The sequence below is a fragment of the Phymastichus coffea genome, unplaced genomic scaffold, assembly GCF_024137745.1.
Source record: "Phymastichus coffea isolate CEN01 unplaced genomic scaffold, Cenicafe_Pcof_1.1 PCOF00043, whole genome shotgun sequence".
NCBI classification, from domain to species: domain Eukaryota; kingdom Metazoa; phylum Arthropoda; class Insecta; order Hymenoptera; family Eulophidae; genus Phymastichus; species Phymastichus coffea.
This window is the reverse complement of record NW_026706854.1, coordinates 1057294-1079242: the sequence shown is the minus strand read 5'-3', so window position 1 is coordinate 1079242 and position 21949 is coordinate 1057294. Positions and strand designations below refer to the sequence as shown.

At 42.6% G+C, this 21949-nt stretch overlaps 1 protein-coding gene across 6 annotated transcripts in view; it reads right to left on the bottom strand.

The window, feature by feature from the left end:
• Nucleotides 1–21949, bottom strand: part of LOC131664328 (uncharacterized) — a 41170-nt gene that overhangs the window by 11881 nt on the left and 7340 nt on the right. The window contains exons 1-7 of one of the 6 annotated variants that reach the window (XM_058935324.1): nt 18783–18960; nt 16723–17590; nt 13279–13368; nt 9199–9403; nt 8784–8909; nt 2121–2174; nt 1120–1260 (exon numbers count right to left, since the gene is read on the bottom strand). In XM_058935324.1, the coding sequence (XP_058791307.1) occupies nt 1120–1260; nt 2121–2174; nt 8784–8909; nt 9199–9403; nt 13279–13368; nt 16723–17010 (904 nt within the window). In that variant the 5' untranslated portion in view covers nt 17011–17590; nt 18783–18960. Of the gene's footprint in view, nt 1–1119; nt 1261–2120; nt 2175–8783; nt 8910–9198; nt 9404–13278; nt 13369–16722; nt 18961–21949 lie in introns of those variants that run through there. The other 5 variants (XM_058935327.1, XM_058935328.1, XM_058935325.1 and 2 more) reach the window with 5 other exon arrangements.

Below are 21949 nucleotides of genomic sequence, written 5' to 3'. Positions count from 1 at the left end.
AGTAGTTGTCAAATTTCTCGACTAGCTCAATGTGCGCGAAGAACTTTGAATAATACTAACTCGATATGGAGTTTGCGCATGGAAATGCCATCGGAAGTTCTCCCATTTCCCACTTAGAAGTGAATAATTACTTTTGCAAGTTCAGTCTCTCTCCCCGCGATTATTTCCGAGTGAGCACGTTGGATTTGTTATAATTTTTCGTAACTTTGTGAATTCATCGCTCGTGGCGTATAAAGCTGTCCAATTTTTCATTCTAATACACTACTTTACTTGTGTTATTGGCTTTCAATTTGAATGAATTGCATATTGACTTTAAAAATCTCAAGAAGCCAGCTAATTTAATTGAAGTTAATGAATCCGAAAGCGGTATTAGACTTCTGTTACAATCTTACTCGCGCTTTTTATTAACAAGTTAAATAATCGAAAATCGCAATACTAAAACGAATTTTGAGAACTAGTCTCTTTTAGCAAATTTGACCAGTGTGCGAAATAATGAGAACTAAAATTCACGTTGAGTCCCTTGACGAGTGTCCTATAATTTTGTGAGCTCTCGACTGAAATTCAAGAGACTTGAATTACATCTCGCAAACGAACTTATCGGACAACTTTCCAATTAAATCGTAAAATACATAATCTTCTATAAAATTCTCGAATTCACTGTGAAAACCGACCTCTGCTGTTCGCGCGGAAATCTCGAAATCGCGTAAATTATTATAGAATTGCAGACCACCAGCGGCAATAATAAATTAAGCGAGCGGCTGCGACTCGATGAAAAGGCTTTGAATTCTATGTGCCATTGTTTTCGAGTAGATCGAACTTCTGGTCTCGACGATTTTCAGCCTGTTAATCGCGTACCTGGTTTGGGAGTATCGCAAAATGTCATGCGTTAACAAGATTTTCATTCACCGATTTTTTTTTGTAACTGAAATGAAGCTCACAATTAAAAAATATCAAAGTTGTGTAAACATTTTCAGAGTTGATTTGACATGTTAATTCATGAGATAAAGAGAACACGAAGGTATTTTGAAAAGCGGACAGTATGAATGCAAGTTTCTTCGTAAAACGCATACTCAAATTGCTTTTAACATATAAATGAGTGTAAAAATAATTAGGACTCACCCGTAATGGAAGGTGAAATGAGGATGTCCTTAGCGTCGAGCGAGATATCACTGGAGTTGCTTCTGAAAGGTGTATAAGCAACAATGCTTGGTGCTCCAGGTCGACCATCCTGACCAGGCGGCCCCCGCATACCCGCTCTACCTGCAACAGACGTCAACAGAGCGATGTTATTCGACCGCACTGCGGTTCGTCTGCCTTTGTTCTGGTTTTCACGCGTTCACGTTGAATGTTACGCGGTGGCGCGCCCATTGACTAGAAACTGTAATTTTAGCAGCATATATGGTTTTTTCAACCTATTTTTTACTAGTATTCCAAGTTATTTTTTAGTATCGAAGTCGAAATGACGTTTTGTCATGAAAACCTCGTCGATTGATCGGCAAATATATATTTCTGAAATTGTTACTCGAAAAGTCGCGAAGAAGCAGGAATTGAAAGCTCTCGGAGCCGGATATTGAAAACTGATTAAAAGGAACTTGATCAGATGAAGCTTTCAATAAGAATTTTGTAACTTTCTCGCGCCTGGCAGCAAGCACTAATTCGATGAAAAGTATCGTCAAACAAGCACAAGAAAAAAATGCCGGTATCGAGTACGTATCAATCGAGCACGGCGCATCAAGTTCCTTATCTTTTTTCTTCAGCCAAGTAGGAATCTCTCGAGCTCAGCAGTTGCTCATGCAGGTCAAGTGGAGGGTACGAAATTAATTTCCGGCCAAAGTTGCGTGCATTAACGTGACGAGCGTACTTATATAAGGTCCGAAGTTGTGTACTCGGGCGTGGCGCGAACCGGAGAAGAGGGAACGACTAGGCAAAGAAACGAGATAACGAAGTAATTAAGCGCTCGTTAAGCGTGGCAGTCCGGCGTTGCCCCCGATCGTTTCGTATTTAATCAACCGGTATGAGTCTAAGCTGTTAGCCAACTCGGCTAATCGCTGACGCTGCCGCGCTGCGACGCTTTTTCGAATAATTGTGTATGTGTATGTAGACGATCGATGACTACGTACCTGGCATACCTGCCGGTCCCGGTGGACCTACTGGTCCTGGTACTCCGTCTCTACCTGCAACACACAACCATGCATTCTTAATACTTTCTCGTGGAATGCTGTGCTTTGGAATTTTCGCTAACTCCAGTGCTTGTCGCTTTTCCTTTTCCAACGTATCTGCACGTTGTCGGTGTGTGGCTCTCTTAAGTTGCCATTTTTACCCCTTGTGTGAATGTAACGCATTAATATACTACAGTGATTTCAAACGTCACCGCTAACAAGATTATACTTTTCTGCCGCAAGCCTTTCACCGGACCGAAAGTGGCTCTTGAAGATACTACTGGTTTCCTTATCGATATATTGGATATTAGATTTCAGCAGCATTTCTAACTGTACTTTACAGAGTCCAGTGGCGAAAGATGAAAGATCTCAACCTCTCTGAGCATTTCTATACAGAATAGAGGAGTAAGATGAAAACTCCGCGCTTACATTGAAAGAAATAATATCATCGGATGAAATAAAAAAAAAGTATTTTATTCGATGTGTTGTCATGTTTGAGCTCGCGTATAAGTAGTACAGAGCCATTTCGATCAGACATCAGCACTTTTTTCCCCCGGCTAGTTCTCGTATTCCACGAGCGTCTCAAGTGGAATGCCATGCTTTTAAGGCAGTTTATACGACGATAACCCGTACCGTCGCTGTCGGCAGCGCCGGCGGCGCAAGAGTCGTATAATTCGCGCGTACGGGCATTTGGAGTTTCGGTGTGTGGTGGTGCATGAAACGCGCGAATCCAAAGTAGCAGCGTTCTGTGACAGGCGCGATACGTCTCGCGGGCGATTTCACACATATACACAAGCTCAGAGTGCTTGGAGGGAACCAAGCTCGCTTCTAAGCAGGCCCGTAAAAGCGAGCCGGCGAAGGCGTTAAATTCAAAGCCGCTGCAAGCGAGGTAATGCCAGCGGCTAAGAATTTATAACCAACTTAACCCTCCCCAGCAGAGCTGCTCAATTCGTCCATACGCGATTTACGGACGCGTGAATTTCGCGAGGTGTGTTCGCTCCTCTCTCTCTCCCGTTCTTTTTCCGAAACCGGAGCAGCTGCTGCTGCTGTTGGCGACATAATGACTTTCATTTCTGAGATTACGCTCGAGCTTTGCCGAGAGGCGAGTGTACACTTTACGCTAGGTCACCGAGAGCGGTTGCGCTCTAGAAAGAAAAAAGAAAAAAACAACGATTTCTCGTTTTGTCGAGTGTGCTTCAGAAACTTGCTGCTCGGGCCGTATTTTTTTAATACGCCACACTAAGCAGAGGATGAAGTGGAAAAAATGCGCACTTGCGTGTGAAAGCCATTTCACCGCTGCGGATAACACAAATAAACGCGTGATTCGCGCATCAGAAAAATTCTGAATTGAAGTGCTGATGTGTGTTGCAGTTAATTTTCAACAATTCATAAGAGCCGAGCGACGGCTGCCTTATTCTGTGTTGTTTTTTCAGCTTGCTTCAATGATGATAAAAATAACGAGAAGAGTTATATTATTCTCTCTAAACAAGAGAAAACAACGCAGTTTGTAATCTTATTGTTTTCAATGATGAAGCTGCTTTTTTTTTAAATATATCAACAGCTTTATCCGTTGAAATCCAACATATGTGCTGTTATCAAAACAAAATTCTCAATGACTGGCGTCAAATTATAATGATTTCATTGATTACGTTATCGACTAAGAATTTAACGAAATTCAACAAAAAACACTACTGATAAAAAATATTACTTCTCTCGTTATTTTCCAATCAAGCGATTAAAAAATAATGAATAGCACTGACGTTGCATTTTTTTTTTCAATCGTTAAGGCCAGGGACTGCATATTACTCGAAAATTCTCTTCTTCTATTTATTATAGTTCGATTTTCGCATCGCACCCAGGATTGTAAAAATAAAAGTGAGCTTGGAAAATATCTGGTTACTTTATAGCGTCGGCATCAAAAAGAACAAAAGAAACTTTAGCTCGTTCAATGAAGCTCGTCTTCCGTTTATCAAAGCGTCGAATAGAGAGAGGATTACGCCTAGAAGAGCAATTAACAAAGGCGGCGCACCATTCGTTATGGGAATACTGTTGAGTAAGTAACGAAAAAGACGAACGCGCGCAGTGCCGCTCAAGGCAAACGAAAATAAAGTGTCGGCGACGGCGGCGTCGTTAACGTCGTCGTGAAAACTTGGCAACTTTTGGCGAAATCCTGCAGAAAAAGAATTGATTTTTCAAAAGCTGACTCGATTCGCGAGGAGAGTTCAAGCTTTGTTGCGTAGGAGTGTATAGAACTGTCGGAAACACACTCCAGTTGGCCGCAGAGAGCAAGCTCCGGTGGTAGCCGATGTACATATATCTATACGATGTAAGCAACCTTTGCCTCTCGCGAGCGGGTAGCTCTACTTACAAAGCCGCCTTTGAGCTAATATGATTCATATGATAACGAAGCTGAGAGTATTGCAAACTCAAGAGAGAGAGAGAGAGAGAGAGAGAGAGAGAGAGAGAGGCCTTTCGTAGGTTTTGTTAGTGTATTGTCTGTGTATTTTCGACGAAGCAATATTCCCGGATTAAACCCACGTTAGCGCTTGTTTCTTTGTGTGACCAAGCATTTACACTGAATTTCATTTACTGATGCATATTTCAATCGGCCACATGTAAGAATATAATATACAATTTTTGCTTTCACATCATTCTCTCTATCGCGAGAACGGTTCTGGATTGTTATTTGCATCCCTGAAAGTTTTATTTAATTCTCTCAGTAGGATCAATTTTTCTCACAAGATGTCTGTGAAGATATTACATAGTTACGCAGAAGCAGACCATGGTTTTCGTATATATCGAAGATGAATTCGACTCGAGGCGCTCGGCCGTCGTGTCTTCCCTTATTCGCTCTACTGAGCATATATATCGATTATTCAGCAACGTCTAGGTTCTTATATACCGCAGCATATTATATTCCACAGATATGGCTTATCCTATGCCCTTCCCCGTGAGAACGCTCACCCTACTCTTATAGAAATAAATATGCATGGAAAATGGAGATGCAAAATTTTTAGCGTAAATGCATCGAAAGGAGCTTGGCATTTCATGCGTCATTATATTCTTTGTTTTCGTCGGGAGAAATTCTTGTTTGTCCCTGTGTAATTGTTTTTAAACGAGTTGAATTTGATTGCAAAGTACATTTTGATTTGCCGCTTTAAACTTGAGACTAACGAAATAACCGTCATCCATCACAAATTCATCAACAAGAAAGATATACATCACAGGATAGAGTCTGTGCATTGTCTACTACCACTCTGTAACCATCAGTCATACCGTAAGCACCAAGAAAAAAACGACTGATGCGTAGCATTTCGGCACAATCCCCAATCGAATAGTAACTGACAGGGAGCGCGTAAACGTCACAGACTATTTCAGTCCAGAGAGATCTTATCTCAGACAATATCGCTTTTCCGTAGACTAACTGATCCATTGGGTCAACAGAGGCAGTACCTGCGCGCAGTTTTGTTTACCGGGATGTTCATTCATCTTCCATGAATAAGAATTAGATACTTCGCTTATCTGGCGACAAACAACAATGAGAGCACGCACAAACAAATCTTCGACGACAATTCTCGCCATCGCACGTTGTTATTGTTGCGCGAAACTGTGCAACAACTATTTTAACTGGACAGCAATACGCCAACTTGAATTTGACATATCTGCAAGCGCTTCGAATGTGAATTCTGCGCGTGATCGTTGCCATGCACGAGAGCGTCAGGAGTCCGTAGATGCGCGCGCGCACGCATCAATCAATCCGGGGCGTACTTCGACAAAAGCGTTTACATGCAATACATAAAGGATACGCGCTCGCATTTGCCCTTATATGCAGTAGCGCGCGAGCCCCAATATAAAAAGTTTATGTAACGACTCTCCATAAGGTTCTTTTTCTCCTATCTCGCGCATTCTACGGCGAAGCTGATACTAGGCAAAGTTTTACTCGCGAGAAAAATAGCCAAAAGGGACACGAAGGGTGCAAAACAATGCCAGCTCTTTTCATACGCGAGTGAGAAACTTGAGCGGAAGCCTCGAGGAGTCAACTTTTCGAGAGTGGCAGGGGGATTAGTTCCGGCGTAGTCTACTCTCATTCTCTCTCTCTCTCTCTCTCTCTCTCTCTCTCTCTCTCTCTCTCTCTCTCTCACACACACATATGCGCGCATAACACACACACGCACATACACACAGACACACACTCAAAGGTTAGATTTTATTCAGGGCAATGTGTTTACTCGAGAGCAACTTCCAGCGAGGCTCGACCATTTTCCCGGAGCTCATTTTGCGCTTTCACACGACACACTCGCACACACGAAGATGAGGTCACCCATGTCGAAAGCCTCGTTTTCGACATGAGTTCGCGATTTTTTTTCCGCCCAGCCTCTTGACCATACAGTAGCGCTTTTGGTCTTGTTTACCACTTTATAAAGAGCCATCGCGCGATGTTCTGTAAAAGAAGCTTACAACTATGCTGAAAAATTAAAAAAAGTGTGTGAGTAATATTTTTATGAAAGACTCTATGAAATATAATTAACGACTCGTGTACTCTTGTCAAGTTGAATAAGCTAGCTTCAATGAGATTTAAGAAATGAAAAGGAATTTTGTTGCCTTCATTAAACTAGCTGCAACTTCACAGTAAAGAAACTACACGCATCGAAGTACTGTATATGAAAGTATTTTCCTTGAATGTCAGCAAATGTCTCGCAAAAAAATTAAAAACCACCGCCAATGCAAGTTGCGCCTCGTTACAAATAGCAAGTCTTTCATCAAGAGGAACAGTACACATCGCAACACAAATGTCAACCGGCTGGTAAGCTTAATTAAATCGCTAAATAGGCATGTCTCATCGTCGCCAGTCGGTGAGAAGCGAGAGTGGAACGAGTTAAATGGAATCTTCGAGTGAAACAAATACACGGGCGATCGAGCATTTTATCGGGAAAAGATTTTTCTCTTGAGCAGCGGCGCAACGGTTAAGAGGCCATAGTCCAGTATTTCAAGCACTAGTACCTCGAGACCGTTGGAGTGCAGTCGATCCCACTACGTTGACGACACTTAACTGCAGCTGCTGCTGCTGTCTGTTACTATTAGAGCGCGCCTCGGCAGAAAAGAAAACGTTTGTCAAGTGTGTTTGTTCTCCCATCACCAACCTCTTTCTTCTTTCTAATATTAGCTCTGAATTAAGTCCTGGAGACTCGGCGAAAAAAAGGTAGTGCGGCGCCTTTCTTTGCCATCTAAGGCTCATTGTCGTCGTCGGAAATGGACCATCAATTGGCGCGCGTCTGTCGCACGAAGAAAATTGAAGGCAAAGAGACCGAAAGAAAAGCACGAACGCGCGCGGAGTGGGGTGTTCGTTCGGTACGTGACACCTCGACGCGACACACTTTCGCCCGCGGGCCTCTCTTTACAGCTCTGCATCTTTTAATGAACGACCGGGCGACCTGAAAAGTATCCCTTGCGCCTCGATATCGCGAGTTTACCTACTGCTTCTCCACCGAGAGAGGAAAAAAAACCGGCGTCGACGCGACGTCACTTTATTTGGTTAGCCTGGAAAAAAGTGGACGACCGAGCCTCGAACCTAGACTGCGCGATTTTTCACTCAACCCGACGGGTGATTTTTCACGCTCTGCCCAACGTTGTTGCACTCGCGTAAACGTAAATGCAAATAAAAAAGTAAAACGCTCGACGATCGTGTCCTAAGGAGGAGCTCGCATATATACATATTATGATCAACGACGAGATGCGAGAGAGCATAGACAGCGTAGACGGGCTGCGAAGAGAAAGAGTTGAAAAGAGAAAAAAAGGCGGGCTGCTCCGCGGCGAGATTAGAGCGATAACTTGTAATTGAGCCGAGAGGCACTAGGCTACAAAAAGGCTGTTCTATACTCTGAAACTGTTGCGTACAAGAGAGAGAGAGAGAGAGAGAGAGAAAGAAAGAGTAATGGTTAATCGCCTGAGGATGATCTTTCTTCTCCGAACGCTCGTAATTAAATATAATTTCTTTATCAAATTATTTTACCGAGATTGAAGCGTCAATTTTCATTTTGCAGTAGTGTATAGCTTTATCGCGTATCTCATCCAATACACGACCATTCACTATTCTGCAAAAGGGCTTAATACCTAATTAAGTCGTATGAGGCGAATTTATTTGCGGTCGTATATGAATTCAGAACGGATTATTAAATTACGCATATTTTTTCATAATTCACTATTTTATCACGAGGACCACAATTTTATTTACAAATTATTTCATTTCGCATGTCAGTTGATTCACTAATTTGCCTTTCAAAACGAATATGCAGCAATAATATTAGCTTAACAAAGGCACATTTACAAAGCCACGAGCCCTTGTGACGTTTAATGAAAAGCACCAGGCATATACGCAGGAGACGGTATTTAATATATCTATGGGAAAAAAAACTAATAACATTTCTGACGAAGATACGAGAACGGAAATACATAGGAGTAGTAATGGAGTTGGTGCAGCATAAGGCTCGTAATGAAGAATTAAACGTTTATTTCCCGGATAGGATGGCCGAAAGAGGTTGGATTAAAAGGATCGCGATTGAGGATATAAATAAGAGGGATAGGGTATTAGGCCAAGATAGAACGAGCCTATATAGATATACATACCATCGGTGCCGTTACGGCCAGGTGCACCGGGAGTGCCATTGAGTCCGGGTTTGCCGTCTTCGCCTGGCACGCCGTCATTGCCGGCTCTGCCTGGTAGACCATCCAATCCCGGCTCGCCAGGTATGCCTGCAACCCAAGACAATGAACTTGCATAACTCGACATTCTGCCTCTCGCTCTTCTGTAACCGCAGCATTGTCAGTCGGAAATGCTCAGATTCCCTGACGCCAAAGGAATTAATTGAATGTTTATTCATGGCCGAACAACTTGAATCTGGGACTTGATGTCGCGCTGCGTGCCTGATGTTTTGTGGTTGAATCTCTTTTCCATTTTTACTCAGAATGATGTCTCATTGCCATGAATGCAACCAACCTTTTCCTCGCTTGGATATTACTTTAAACGCTTTCAATGAATTACCGTCCACGCCGTCGAGTCCAGGATCGCCCTTCGGTCCGGGAAAACCCTGAGGTCCAATAGGTCCAGGTAGACCAGGCTCGCCGTCATATCCACGTTCACCCTTGAACCCAGGTTGACCAGGTGAACCGATGGCACCAGGCAACCCAGGTAAACCAGGTGGACAAAACTCGCTTGACTTCCGGCAGAATGTCTCGATGGCTTCGTACTGAAATCAAATAAATCACACTTTTGTCAAGTACCAAACAACAATTATCATGTATGTGAAAAAGATAATATACTGTCAGCTATTAATTATTGTCAAAAATATTTTTTTGTCAAAATTCAAAACTAGCAAACCGTGCAAGATAGCCGTCCAATTTCCCTAGTATAAATCATCAAAAGCGGATTTTCCGTGAAACGCGATAAATAAAGGCAACTCAATCAGCAAATACAACCCAACGACCGATTTTTTTTTCAAGCTGCTCTGATATCTTTGATTTACGTTTTGTCCACAAGTAATCTCGAATCTTTACGCACGGACGATCTATCCGGTTATAGATGTATGTACCGACATATGTATATATCTCTATACGTGGAATTTGAATTTCCTAAAACTTACATGTCAGAGAGCGGGTATAAGCCTTATCTGATCTAATTAGAAGATTTTACGATCTTACAGGCGAGCTTCATGGAGCGCCACGGAATTGCCTAATAAGCATAAAATGGATCAGATATACTTGAGAGCGTCTACGGCAATTATACCAATTCTTTTCTCTTTCTTACCGTCGCACTATTTTCTTTCATTTTCGTACATATTAGCCAAAGTTAAAATAAAAAAACTCAGTGGCATGCGCGCGGTGCAAATTAAAACTTTCAGCCTCAAGTACGCGTGCGCAAAAGTTGTCATGCGCGTTTGGAAAATTGTTTACTAATTCGAAAGACGAGTGCGTCGCATTCGAAATTAACGCACGAAGATGAAAGTAAGAAACAAAAATAATCTGAAAAGTTACGTTAGGGAAAGAAGCTGGTAAGCGAACGATAATCCGGAGAGCGACTCGACTTCCTTAACGCCTCGAGAATCGGACTACATTAACGTTAGCTTTAATGGCACTGTGCGCGAGCTGAACTGCGGGGAGAGAGAGAGAGAGAGAGAGAGAGAGAGAGCTGGTTCCGCATTTACGTCTATTAGGCTAGAGCTGCTAGTGCTGCGATTCCATGCCGGTGTTGCGGTTGATGTAAATACTGCGATGGAACGCGCTCTCAAAGCGAGTAGCTGCGAGTTATATTCGACTGGCTCACAGGATGTTTACCACGATTCAAAGAACTTTATCCACGCTTGTATGCGCAAGCTTCTTTTTAACAAAGCTCTGTACTTGCAGCTGTATTTATCAATATTGTTCTAATTAACATGATAGCTAGAATGAAAAATAAAATGCATGCTATATTTTCATTCCAAATGCGACACAAAGGAACTTTAGGCTTGCAAACAAATGGAGTAGTAAGAAAATCGCTTTGATACCATGATGCCTATGGCAAATTTCAGTACATACATACGTTTATTAATTGATATACAAATTAATTGAGACTATCGTTACACACAACATTATTATCGTACTTAATAAAATTTGTTGTAACTTGATTAAACAGCATATTTAAAAAATAATGTTTATTTCAAACAATAATAATGTTGACGTGTGTAGAGATAGTGTCTGAAATAGTCTGTATATCAATTGATAGATGGATGTATGTTCTGAAATTTAATAAAATTCTCCTACGCTTATATGAATGATAGCTTTTGAACAACTAAATAATAAATTGATGATTTATTACATAAAATTAATTATAATGGAAAATTAGAATGTGAATATCAACGTATAACATATTGTTCAAAATGTTCAAAATATGTTGACTCTTAATTATGGTAAATTTCAAAATATACATACATCTATAAATTGATATATAGACTATTTCTGACTATTGTTACATACGTCAACATTGTTATCGTTTTTAATAAACCTTTTTTTTACGTATTGTGTTATCTTTTTTATTCAAGTTCCAAGACTGCCTCAAAGAAAAAAACATGAACTATATTAAACCAGAGCAGCGTGGTTAATTGAGGGAAGTTACATATTAGCAGTTTATCACATAAACCTTGTCGATTGATGACGCGCTGTCTCAAACAAAAGCACCTCTAAAAGTCACTAAGCTCACTAAACCCAGTTTTACATGGTGCTTATTTGAAACTGGATCATACCCTTGAGCATTAAGAAGTGCAACCCACTGACAAAGCAGCGGGAAAACGACATCGGAAGTTCGATATCCAACATATTTCGCGAAGCCGCGTGCAAGCACGCTTGTGACACCCGACTGATTAAGCTTTAATTCATGTCAGGTTAGATTCGTCAACAGCAGTCTGAGTGAGCGGTTCGTCTCAATTAGAGGCTCCGTCGTACACAACAAAGATACATCGAACGAGCGAGCGTCGAAGGCAAGAGGGGTTCTCAACAAATACCAGAGATACGGGAATTACTCGTTATACACGACGCGTTGCACGGTACAATTGCTTTAATTTCGATTGTCTTGGCTGCGATAGCTTTCGCGTCGATCGTTCGTTGTCTGCGGATAACTTTGACTGCGATGTCTTGCCTAAAAACTAGTTGAATCAAACTTTGATTTAATAATTTTACCGAGAACTCGACGCGTGTCGCGCAAGATCATAATTCTTTTCCATTCGGCGAGACTCGCGATCGAGTTATGTCTCTGTCATCAAATGAGTAAAAAACGTAACTTATTTTTATTGTTGTTTTCCTTCTCTTTTCATTCGATGCGAGTAATGGAGTAGGTATCTTTATTGACGGAATCACAACTGTCGTAACTCACTTTATACGGTCTACATAAAAAAAGGAGCATTACAGGCCAATGCACCATGACTCGACCGTAAAATAAAAGAAGAGATAGAAGAAATTTAAAATTACAACGAACTGAAATTAGCATTGTATAATTAGTCTCTCAAGTAACTTGTTCGGCTCAGCAAAGGGAGGATTGCAACTTTCATATTTAACGGTCGAAATTCATGATGTAAATGCGTTCTTTCGCAGCGCGACTTAGCAGTTTGCTAACGAGCGCGAAGAATGTGATTCTTGAAAAGTATTCAACAATGCAACCTCTCTGACTTTGCATAGCTATTGCGCCCATTTCCCAATTAACGTTATATAAGTTCGTCGACTATCAAAGAAATCGATTGACGACAAGCTACCTCGGCAGCCATTCAAAAAGCTTCGGATCGCCATCATTAGACGACCCTTTGATCCCATGCACTCGGCGCGCATTAAGCCGATTTCGCCCTCCTTCTGCGGTGAGCCGTTTAATGACGTGGAAGCTTACGTTTTCCACGCGATAAATATCGAAGCCTCCGACGCGACAGCATTTACATTTTTTTTTCAACGCGCGATCTCACAATACAACGTTGATATTTTTCCCCGTGGCAGATAATCCCTTCTGGCTTTGCGTGAGATGCGAATAATAACGCGATACGAACACCGGCGCGTGCTTTTTTCTTACGGAAGCACTGACGCGCGTGAATAACAAAAGCTGACATACTGCCGCGAGTAATAACGCGCTCGGTAAATTCAACGTAAAGTGTCGAAAGCAATATTTGCTCGAGATATAAATTAGCGTTCGCGGTGACATTTTTTGCGGATAGCCATTATCGGAAAGAGCGCGCGACGACGTCGGCGACGCGTAATGAATTACTCGTGACAAGCGCTCGGAAAGAAAATACCGGGGGGAATGGAATATAACCGCAACAATAAGAAGTCGCGCGCAGGCTGCCAACCCACGCGCAGAGCCATTAATAAAATTGATGGCAGAGTCTGCTGCATGCGCGCGGGCGTGAAATATTCAGAATCAATCGGCAAGGCCTGGTGGAGAGAGTGCTAATATATAACTTACGGCCGCCATTCGAGAACTAGCGATTGGATTTTTTCGATTTTCAATATAGCAGCCTTCCTGGCATTTTTCCACCTACGTTTTATTTTTCCCTCGAATTATTGTTATTATTATTATTTGTTTTTTTGTTTTTTTTTTAAAGAGCAAACTTACCGGTATGCGAGTATCTGCCGTTACCCAGACCCATTCGTCTCCTTTCAGCGAGGCGGTCTTTGTCTCCTTCGAGTCTTTGTCATCTCGGTTCTGAAATATACAGAGAATTGAATTACATTTGCAGCACTTTATCAAACGCTGTGATATCTCATAAGCATCTGAAAGTTTTCAGCTCTTGAATATCTTTTTCGTTTTCTGGAATCATTGTTTAAAAATTAAAAAGGCTACATATCGTGCTCCCGTTGCTCAAAGTTGTTTGCGCCAGACGTTATTACCAGTAAAACCAGCTTTGCTAATTGTCACAGTCTTTCTGGAAAGACGTGAAAAACTAACCGAATTTTTGTTTTCCATTATTTTTAATTGTCTTAGAATAAAACATGCAAATGTTTGTGCAACAATGACTAAAACGATACACGATAACATCATTATCGTTCTCAGCATTACCAATTAGATTTGAATACTTTCTCATAACCACAGTTTTCATCTCTAATATGCACGTTAATAAATAGCTTTAACGTACGTGAAAATACTAATTGTTTTCATTTCGCACTCTCCTTTCATCACTCGGCTTTGTGACGGTGGCGGCGCAAAGCTAAAAAACAGCATACGGGCGTTGATAAATTGCAACTCAAAGCGACAGTCCGGGTGTAAAAAATTGAATTAAAGTCGGAATAAATGAGAGCTCGCGCCGCAACAAAATTGCAATCCTCGCACGCGCGCTCAAAGTTTACGCACGAAAGGACAAATACTTTCTATTTACTCTAGCTCTTCAATTTCACGCGATTCTCGCGCGTTTTCCCAACGGCGGAAAATACATAGCATTGCAGAGTGAGCAGGAGGAAGTGAGAGAAAGGGAGAGAGTGAGAGCGCTAAAAAATTCAGGACACCGTCGATTTAATTGCACTCGCGGAAAATCCCATCAGCGGGGCACTCGCTAGAAACTTCAAATGCATCCGGTCGGTGAGCTCTCTTCCGATTTTAAAAGTCAACGTTAGTCTTTGCAATTAATGGCCACATGGCGGCAGCCGTCGAGCGCTCGTTACACACTTATCCCTGTGAGATCCTCTTACCAAGAATTCTTGCAAGATAAATGCAGATAGTTAATGCGCGACGCTCTCTGATTCGCTCAAGCTCTCTTGCCATCACAATCCCTATCCCAGATTTTTCATCTTTGGCATCGAGTGAATGGCAAATAAGGGATGTGCGCAACTAGCGAGAGAGTATAGAAGACTCTGCGGGGGCGCTATGAGGGCGGCGAGCGTCTGTGGTACAAGCTCTGCTAACGTCGGGACTTGATCTGCTATTTCTCTTGCATTTTTCAATGGCGTACTTAAAGGCATCTTAATAAGACCTCGATCAGGAGTTCAGCAGGGTCGTTGTTCCGATAAAAGAGGAGGAAAAGGGGAAAAAAGATGATCGAAAGTTCGTGGCTTATTCGTCGGATTGCTTGCGGTGCGGCGTAATAGCGTGGGCTGGCGAAACTTCTGACGATATAACCAAGCAAAAGGTATCGGTTCAAGCTATTGGTTTATTAAACTTTGTTTTATTTTCGTCGAATCCAATGAATACGGGTCTCTGCTTCCAAATTTTCAATTCTATGAACTTTCTATTTGCGAGCGCATACGATATTCCAAGTTGACTGGATGCAAATAAAAATAGTAAATTGATGAATATAAAAAAAAAGAAAAAAGTATCGTATGAAACTTTTATTGATCCTATGATTCAGTCATCAGCGTTCTGAATATTGGTTCTTCACATTTCTTTTCGATCTTTTATAAACAACATGACCGATAAATTGATTGCATACCTATATGAATCGGCATAAAGGCATTTTTTATTTTTTGTGATTTCGATAACTCGCGTACTTTTTCAATGGTAAATTTCTATCCGCAAGGGTAGCATTAATCCCCGAACTATACGCGTAGATTTCATCCGCACCCTTACCGAAACTGGATTAGAGGATTATCAGATCACCGTGGACATGAATCAGCGTTCATTTATTATCACTAATGAAAAAAACTTTGGCCGACGTGAAAGGACAATTTCATTTTTAATTAAAGCAAGCCATCATATCCGAATTAGAGAGTCATTTATGAGCAAGATAGCGACAAAAACCCGGAGGTGCAAGGAAAAAGCTGACAATTACCAAAACGTCAGCCCCCACTGAGCGATTCATTGATCCAGTGGGGCTGCCAGCCATGCAAAGACGCGCGCGCTGGTAACAGAAGAACCGTAATATACGACTGAAGTTCGTATAGGCTGTTTTCTCTTTATCCTCTGACGATGAATCTCGGCTTGGTCATATAATCTCTGTCTCTCTAGAGCTCACAAGCTCGCGAGTCGCCCGTTTAATTTCCTGGCCGAAACGCGATAAATTTCTCGAGAAGGGTCGCCACGTCAAGCCGGCAAATATTTAAGCCGCTGAGGAAAAACCAAGTTCTCTCGCCTGATTTATATACAACGGGAAATTGCAGCGTATCAAATTATTCCGTGCCAATCATCTCGGGGGCTCTCTCTCTCTCTCTCTCTCTCTCTCTCTCTATCTCGCGCTTTATAATTTAATTTTTCACTCGCCACCATCTCTCTCCTTCTTGATAGGATATTGGAAATCAAATTAACTTGCGGGATTGTCTTTTCTCGAAAATGGAATTTTGCGCTGTATATTTTTTTGGCATGCTTGACGGCACTCCCTTTCTCAACAAAGTTTAATTGACTATTACGCTAATCGTTGTATTGTTTTCTTCCCGTATTTTCTCGTACGGTTTTACGAAAGGCAAAATGACCGGGAGATTTAACGGTCTTACGACTGCAAAGTCCTGTTACCAAGTTTTTACAAGAAACGAGCGCGGCTCCTGTGCGCGTTCAAATAATAGACTTAAGTGGATTTTACGGCAAAACAGTTTATTAATGAAACTCATTTGCTTCTTCCTCGGAGTAAGCGTGAGAGAGAGAGAGAGAAAGAGTAAATAGCGAATTTGTTTTAAGCCAGCAGCGGCCGAGTGTTGCTTTCATTTTCATTTTGATGCTAGCGCGCAAATATGAAAGCACTATCTCCAGAGAATGTAAATAATTAAAATTATAATTTTATAATGACCTATTGGAAATGCATGTATATAATTTAGACACGTCAATTTCAATGAGTTGCGCAAGTATATAATATGAAAATTTGTAGAAAGCAGAATTTACAATTGAAACATAAAATAAGTGAAACAAACAGTATTATATTTTGATTCCGAATTATATTCCGGTATTCAATAGCATTAATCGACGATAACAACGTTCTCTTTGCCAAGTTAATGGCAAAATTTTACTTGCCCAATTCTCTTTGATGTACATTAATCTCGTGACAACAATTAAGTTGGTAAATATGAGATGAGTGTTTCGATGCTTAGCAAAACTTTTGCGAAGGATCTCGCACGTAAATTAGACTGTAGCTAGACTCACCCTAAATACCTCGGCGACAGCGTTGTCATCAGTGGCAGGCATAGCACTGCTCCTCTTGCGCCTTGCAATAGGTTGCGGTTGTTGCGGCGAGAAACCACAGCCGCGGCTAGTGGTCGCTGCCGCTGCTGTTTCTGTCCGCCCAGCGATGGTCTGCACCTCGTGTTCGACTTTCACAAAGCACAGGTACAGATAGGAAAAAGTGGCGAACTGCACGACGAATTGCGCGAGCAGCAGGTAATAGACAAACCTGCTCGCTCCTCCCTTGTTGCCGTTGTTGTTGGTCTCCATCGTATTCACTCTTCGACGAACACTCAGTCTATCGATGACTTTCCCAGCCGTCGCATCCCGCCACTGATTTCGGATCAGCGCTAACTGCACGATTCACCACTGCGCTCCTCAACAACAACAGAATGAGAGTGAGGCAATTGACTATTTTCGAGGATGCGTTTGTCTTTCTCTCGCGGAAAACTTAATTTTAGCGCGGCGCCGGAATTCCTCGTTTGCGCTGAGAATACAAAAAAAAACGGGCCATCTGTTCGATCGATCCAACTCGTTGTTTATCCACCGAGAGAGACAGAGAGCGACAATAAAGCTAAGGGGAACTTAATTGAACCTGAGGTAGAGTGTCTTCGCCTTAAGCGCCGACACGGCAGTCTTTGGATTACCTTTGCCCCCATATCTGGGCAAGAAACGGCTTTTTTCAGTTTCTTATGTCTTTCTTCCGGAGTATCAAAACCAAGTCATGCAAGAGCTTGCAACGTTAGCATTGACTTTTACGTTCACGAGATATTACGAAGCAGTTTTGGTTTTACGGCGTACTCCACTGCCAATCCATTCGAGCCGAGTGTGAATAATAAAAGCCATGCTACTGTAGAGAGAGAATGAGGAAAGTACCAGTAATCCAAAAATCCAATCTAGCAGTCGTTTCATCAAATATTAATGTTCCCGGATCGCAGAGCACAAAATAACAAATGCCGATGCATTGACTACTTGACTCGAGAACGCTGTGTACACGCGCAACAGGTAAATAAATTTTCACGTTGATCGAGAAGAGATGGAGACAAGTTTGATTGCTCGATGAATTTCGACAGCGAGCCCTGTTTTCCGACTTCTAGATTGGCACTTTGACGCGTTCACTCGAGCCGAAGGTATTTTCAGGCGGGGGCGATTGATATATTTTTTTTTACGATGGGCAATTTCCCTCGACTATCGACAATTTCTCCGAAAGCGACACGCGCGAAAAAGAACGCGTAACGACTTTTTTTTTTATTTTTCAAAATAAAAGGGATGTCGACAAAGAAGAGGCTAATGAAACGTTAACTCTTCACTGACTCGATGCCGATAACGGACTTTTTTTTTCTTTGTTCTGTCTCCGAGAGCATTTCGCGATACGCTCACGTCCCACGGAAAATTGGCCCGTTTACGAGAGAGGAAGAGATGCCGCTAACCGCGCTCTTTTCCCTCTCGTTCTCTATTACAGCTCCAGGGCTGCAGCACGCTATCGCGCGTTTGCTCAAAGAATTTTACGCTTGTTTATTCCGAATCAATAGAACACCAGTATTTTGTTATTATACGTGAAAAGAAGAAAATATAGGTATCCCATTGCTTTTACGCTATTGAAACTCTCATCGATTGCCAAAGAACAAAGCATGCGGAAGATGTATTCCTGGTCGTTAAGAGTAGACATTAATGAAATTCAACGAGAAAAATAATTAAAGGTACGCATGGATCGGAATCATTATAATCGTCGAGAACATTTGAACGAGTTTCTAGCTAGAAAGAATAAATTATCTCCCGTCCTCGCTTAACGATTCTCCACCTGCGATGTCGTCTACGTCACGGAGAAACGAATCTCCTTTTCCCTCCAATCCAGTAATCAGTCCGGCAAACGAACACACTGTTTGCCAACCGACCAGTAATCGCATGTGAAGCCGTCGTCACTTTGACGTTGGACAAACAGTGGACGAGGAAGAGACGGAGATAGAGGGTAAACTTTGCTGCTCTCGCAATTGAGTTTATTTTTCTGTCTCCTTGAGAGACTCCCTTGCGAGATTGTTTACCTGATCAACATTGATCGTTATCTGCGAGTATTATCAACTGCACCATCACCACTAACTACCATCATACGCACGATGTTGAAAACGAAAAGAAAAGACAAGAGCGATCGGTTGCGCCGACAATCACGTGGTTGAATTCTCAGACAGAGAGATGTGCGACTGTGCGTCGTGTTCGTATCGCGGCGCGCCGACGACTGCCGTAGCTGCATCGGAAGCTCTCGCACGGCCACGCTGAAGCAGCAAAGCTCACCGTCGCGCTGGGCGCACGCGCGAAAATCGCGTGGATCGCTGTGAAAGGCTCGCCTAATTTCTCTTCTGCTTCGCTCTTTAAATTTCGTTAATCCTTTATCTTTTTCGAAAATAAAATTACTGACGGCCGGATCATACATCGCAGTTGCAATCGAGCAAGATACAACTGCGCGAAACCGGAACGGAAATTCAGTTTGGCTACGACTAGATGCAAAAAAACTGAGATAATATTGCTAGGGATAATATTACATTGCTTGCTTCACCGTGCAACGTCATAGATTCATTTCGAGCTGAAACCTCTGCTAATATCCGTAACTGTGTGTTGGATGCAAGGGCTTGCAGATCGATTTACAAAAAGCGCGTCTTCGTTGTCCTGCGCCTCGGACTGACTCAAAAGCTCGAAATCAAGGGCGAAGCTTAGTTCCGCGCGACACTTTGTTTCTCTCTTTTTTTGGCTATGGGTGGCGGTAAGCTACGGGCTCAAAGAAAATGAAAACGCACTTTAATTAAAAGCCAAGTCAACACGAAGTATAACTAGGCCAGCGCGCCGCCCGCTATTAAACGTAAGATAGCTAATTGGACGTCTTCATGGGTATATAGAAAAGCGAAACAATTTCTCTCATTTTTCTCGTGTAATCCAGGTTCAAAGGACAAGCAAGCGAAGAGAGCGAGAGAGATAGCCTGTAAAGCTGGAAGCTCGATAAGCCCCGCTACCTGATTGCCAATTAACGGCGACATCGTGTCAGCTCGAATTCGCGCCCATCATCCTTTAGCCGCGCAATGTTATTGCGTTGAGAGCTGCATTACGCACGCTCGATTGGGTAACGCGCTGGCGCTTGTTTGCCCGATCGGGACGCGAATACAATAATCTCGGCTGCGCGATTGATTCCCGTCCGCCAAGAATGGTCGAGGCCAACGAGCGAGAGCCAGCTAAATACGAGAATACACTGCAGTTGTTGGCGACCAACAGGGAGAGAGAAAGCGAGAGAGAAAGATGCACGCGGTGCAATATCCAGTAGCCGAGTTCTGAAGCTCAACGCCGACTTCCAATCGATACTCGCGCGCTGCGCTTCGTCACGCCTGTGCGAGCCGAGACAATGCAGCACCTTGCAGAAAGCGCGCCTACCGGGTATGAGTGACGCACGTGTATCTATCGCGATGCCTGGCGGAAGAGGCGCTCGTACTACTCGGCAATGCTCTCGCGTGCTCTGCCTTATTTTTCCGACGACGCCGGGCCGAAGCCTAGCTCTTCGGGAAATTGGATTATAGAGCATCCCGTTTCGTTATTTGCAGGATGCTGAGCAAGGCACTGACTGGCGCTGAAAACGAAAAGAAAAAAAGAAAAATCCTGACTTTGACAGATGATTCTTAAATGTGATCGACTGACAAACGCTTCGGAAATGGAGGAAAAAAACAAGGTGGACTCGAGAGCAGGTAAAATTCAAAGTCGACTATTTCGCTGAAAACACGCGGAAAGACTTCAAAAATCACGATACCAGCTTATTTTTTCCCGCTCTATCGATTGCCGACGAGAATGGGAGCCTGAGGTGCATATTGTGCGATTTTAAATAGAACACTTCGAGATAGCACCCCGTGCATAACAAGTCCATAAATAATACCTGGCTCTTCGACAAGATCATCATTAAAAGGTCATCAGTCGCCTGTATCTGGTCCGTGCACGCGTACAGTTGTATGGCAGGTAGTACAGGAAGGACCTTGGGAATTTATGCGGCAGCGCGCGGGAAACCTTGGAGGCCTCGAAATTGCATTTACATTTATAATACACGCATACACCGAGACACAAACACACAGACGTATTCGTACGTGTAGCAGGTGGTATGGGAGAGATTGCCGCTGCTGTCGCTTTGACGCTGGCGCGCGCGCGCGCGCGAGAGAGAGAGAGAGCTTAATAAGTTTAGCATTCAAAGTCGGCCGCCGAAACAAGCTTTGGATATTTAGCTTGCGCGCGGTCGGCTGAACGCGTCGCGGTTTTCTCTCCCTGCGAATGCTATACGTACATTCGCGCGCGGTCGACTCGCTCTGTTTGCCATCGCGTTCCCGCCGATGTGCTTTGTTTTACAACACAAATGACAGTAGACAACCAGTAAAATGAATCTATGGAGGAGATTTTTCGGGCTTCACACGTGGACAGCACGTTTTTGATTGATTGATAACGTCTGTAGAAAAAAGAACGACGTGCCACCAGCTGGAAGGCTTTTTATCCGTTGCTTATTGAAACTTCTTCTGGCGATTAAATATTGACGCTGAAGATAAAAACGTGCGCTTAATTCACAGCTAAGGACAACAAGTAATTGATCTCGCAGCGCAATTAACGAAAGCAGCTGCAAGCGGAAAAACGGCTGCAATTAGACTTTTTGACCTGCGTTGCCGCTCTTGTAATATTCAGGAAGTCGAGTTATTTCTTCAAGAAAAAAGCTGGAGATGGGTTTCTTTCAAGCTTCTATTGAAACGAATATTTCTGGAAAATCAAAGTGGATTGGTTTTTGGTAGAATACACTTCGAGGGCTGCTATTGAAAATAATTAAATGATGCATTGAAATGGATAGAAGACCTACATCTGTTGTTCTCGGATTTACTTTTGTAACCATTGGTCAATGATGATTCTCAGAAATAAACAACAATTTCACCATAGTTCATTTCCATTCTTTTGCAGACAATGGGTATCACAACACCGTGATCCGGCGCACGTTTTTACATTTTCTCTTTTGGTAGCATATTCCGGAACTGCGAGGCGGGGGAGGAATCTCTATCCTAACATTCGTCTCGTTAGTTAGTACATATTCAAACGGGAAAATGGAAACTACCTTTTAACGAAGCAAAGGATTCGAATCGATGACATTAATAATGTAAAAGTCAAAGCACTGACGCAGGAAAGAGAGTGGAAAAGAGTAAACGCTGAA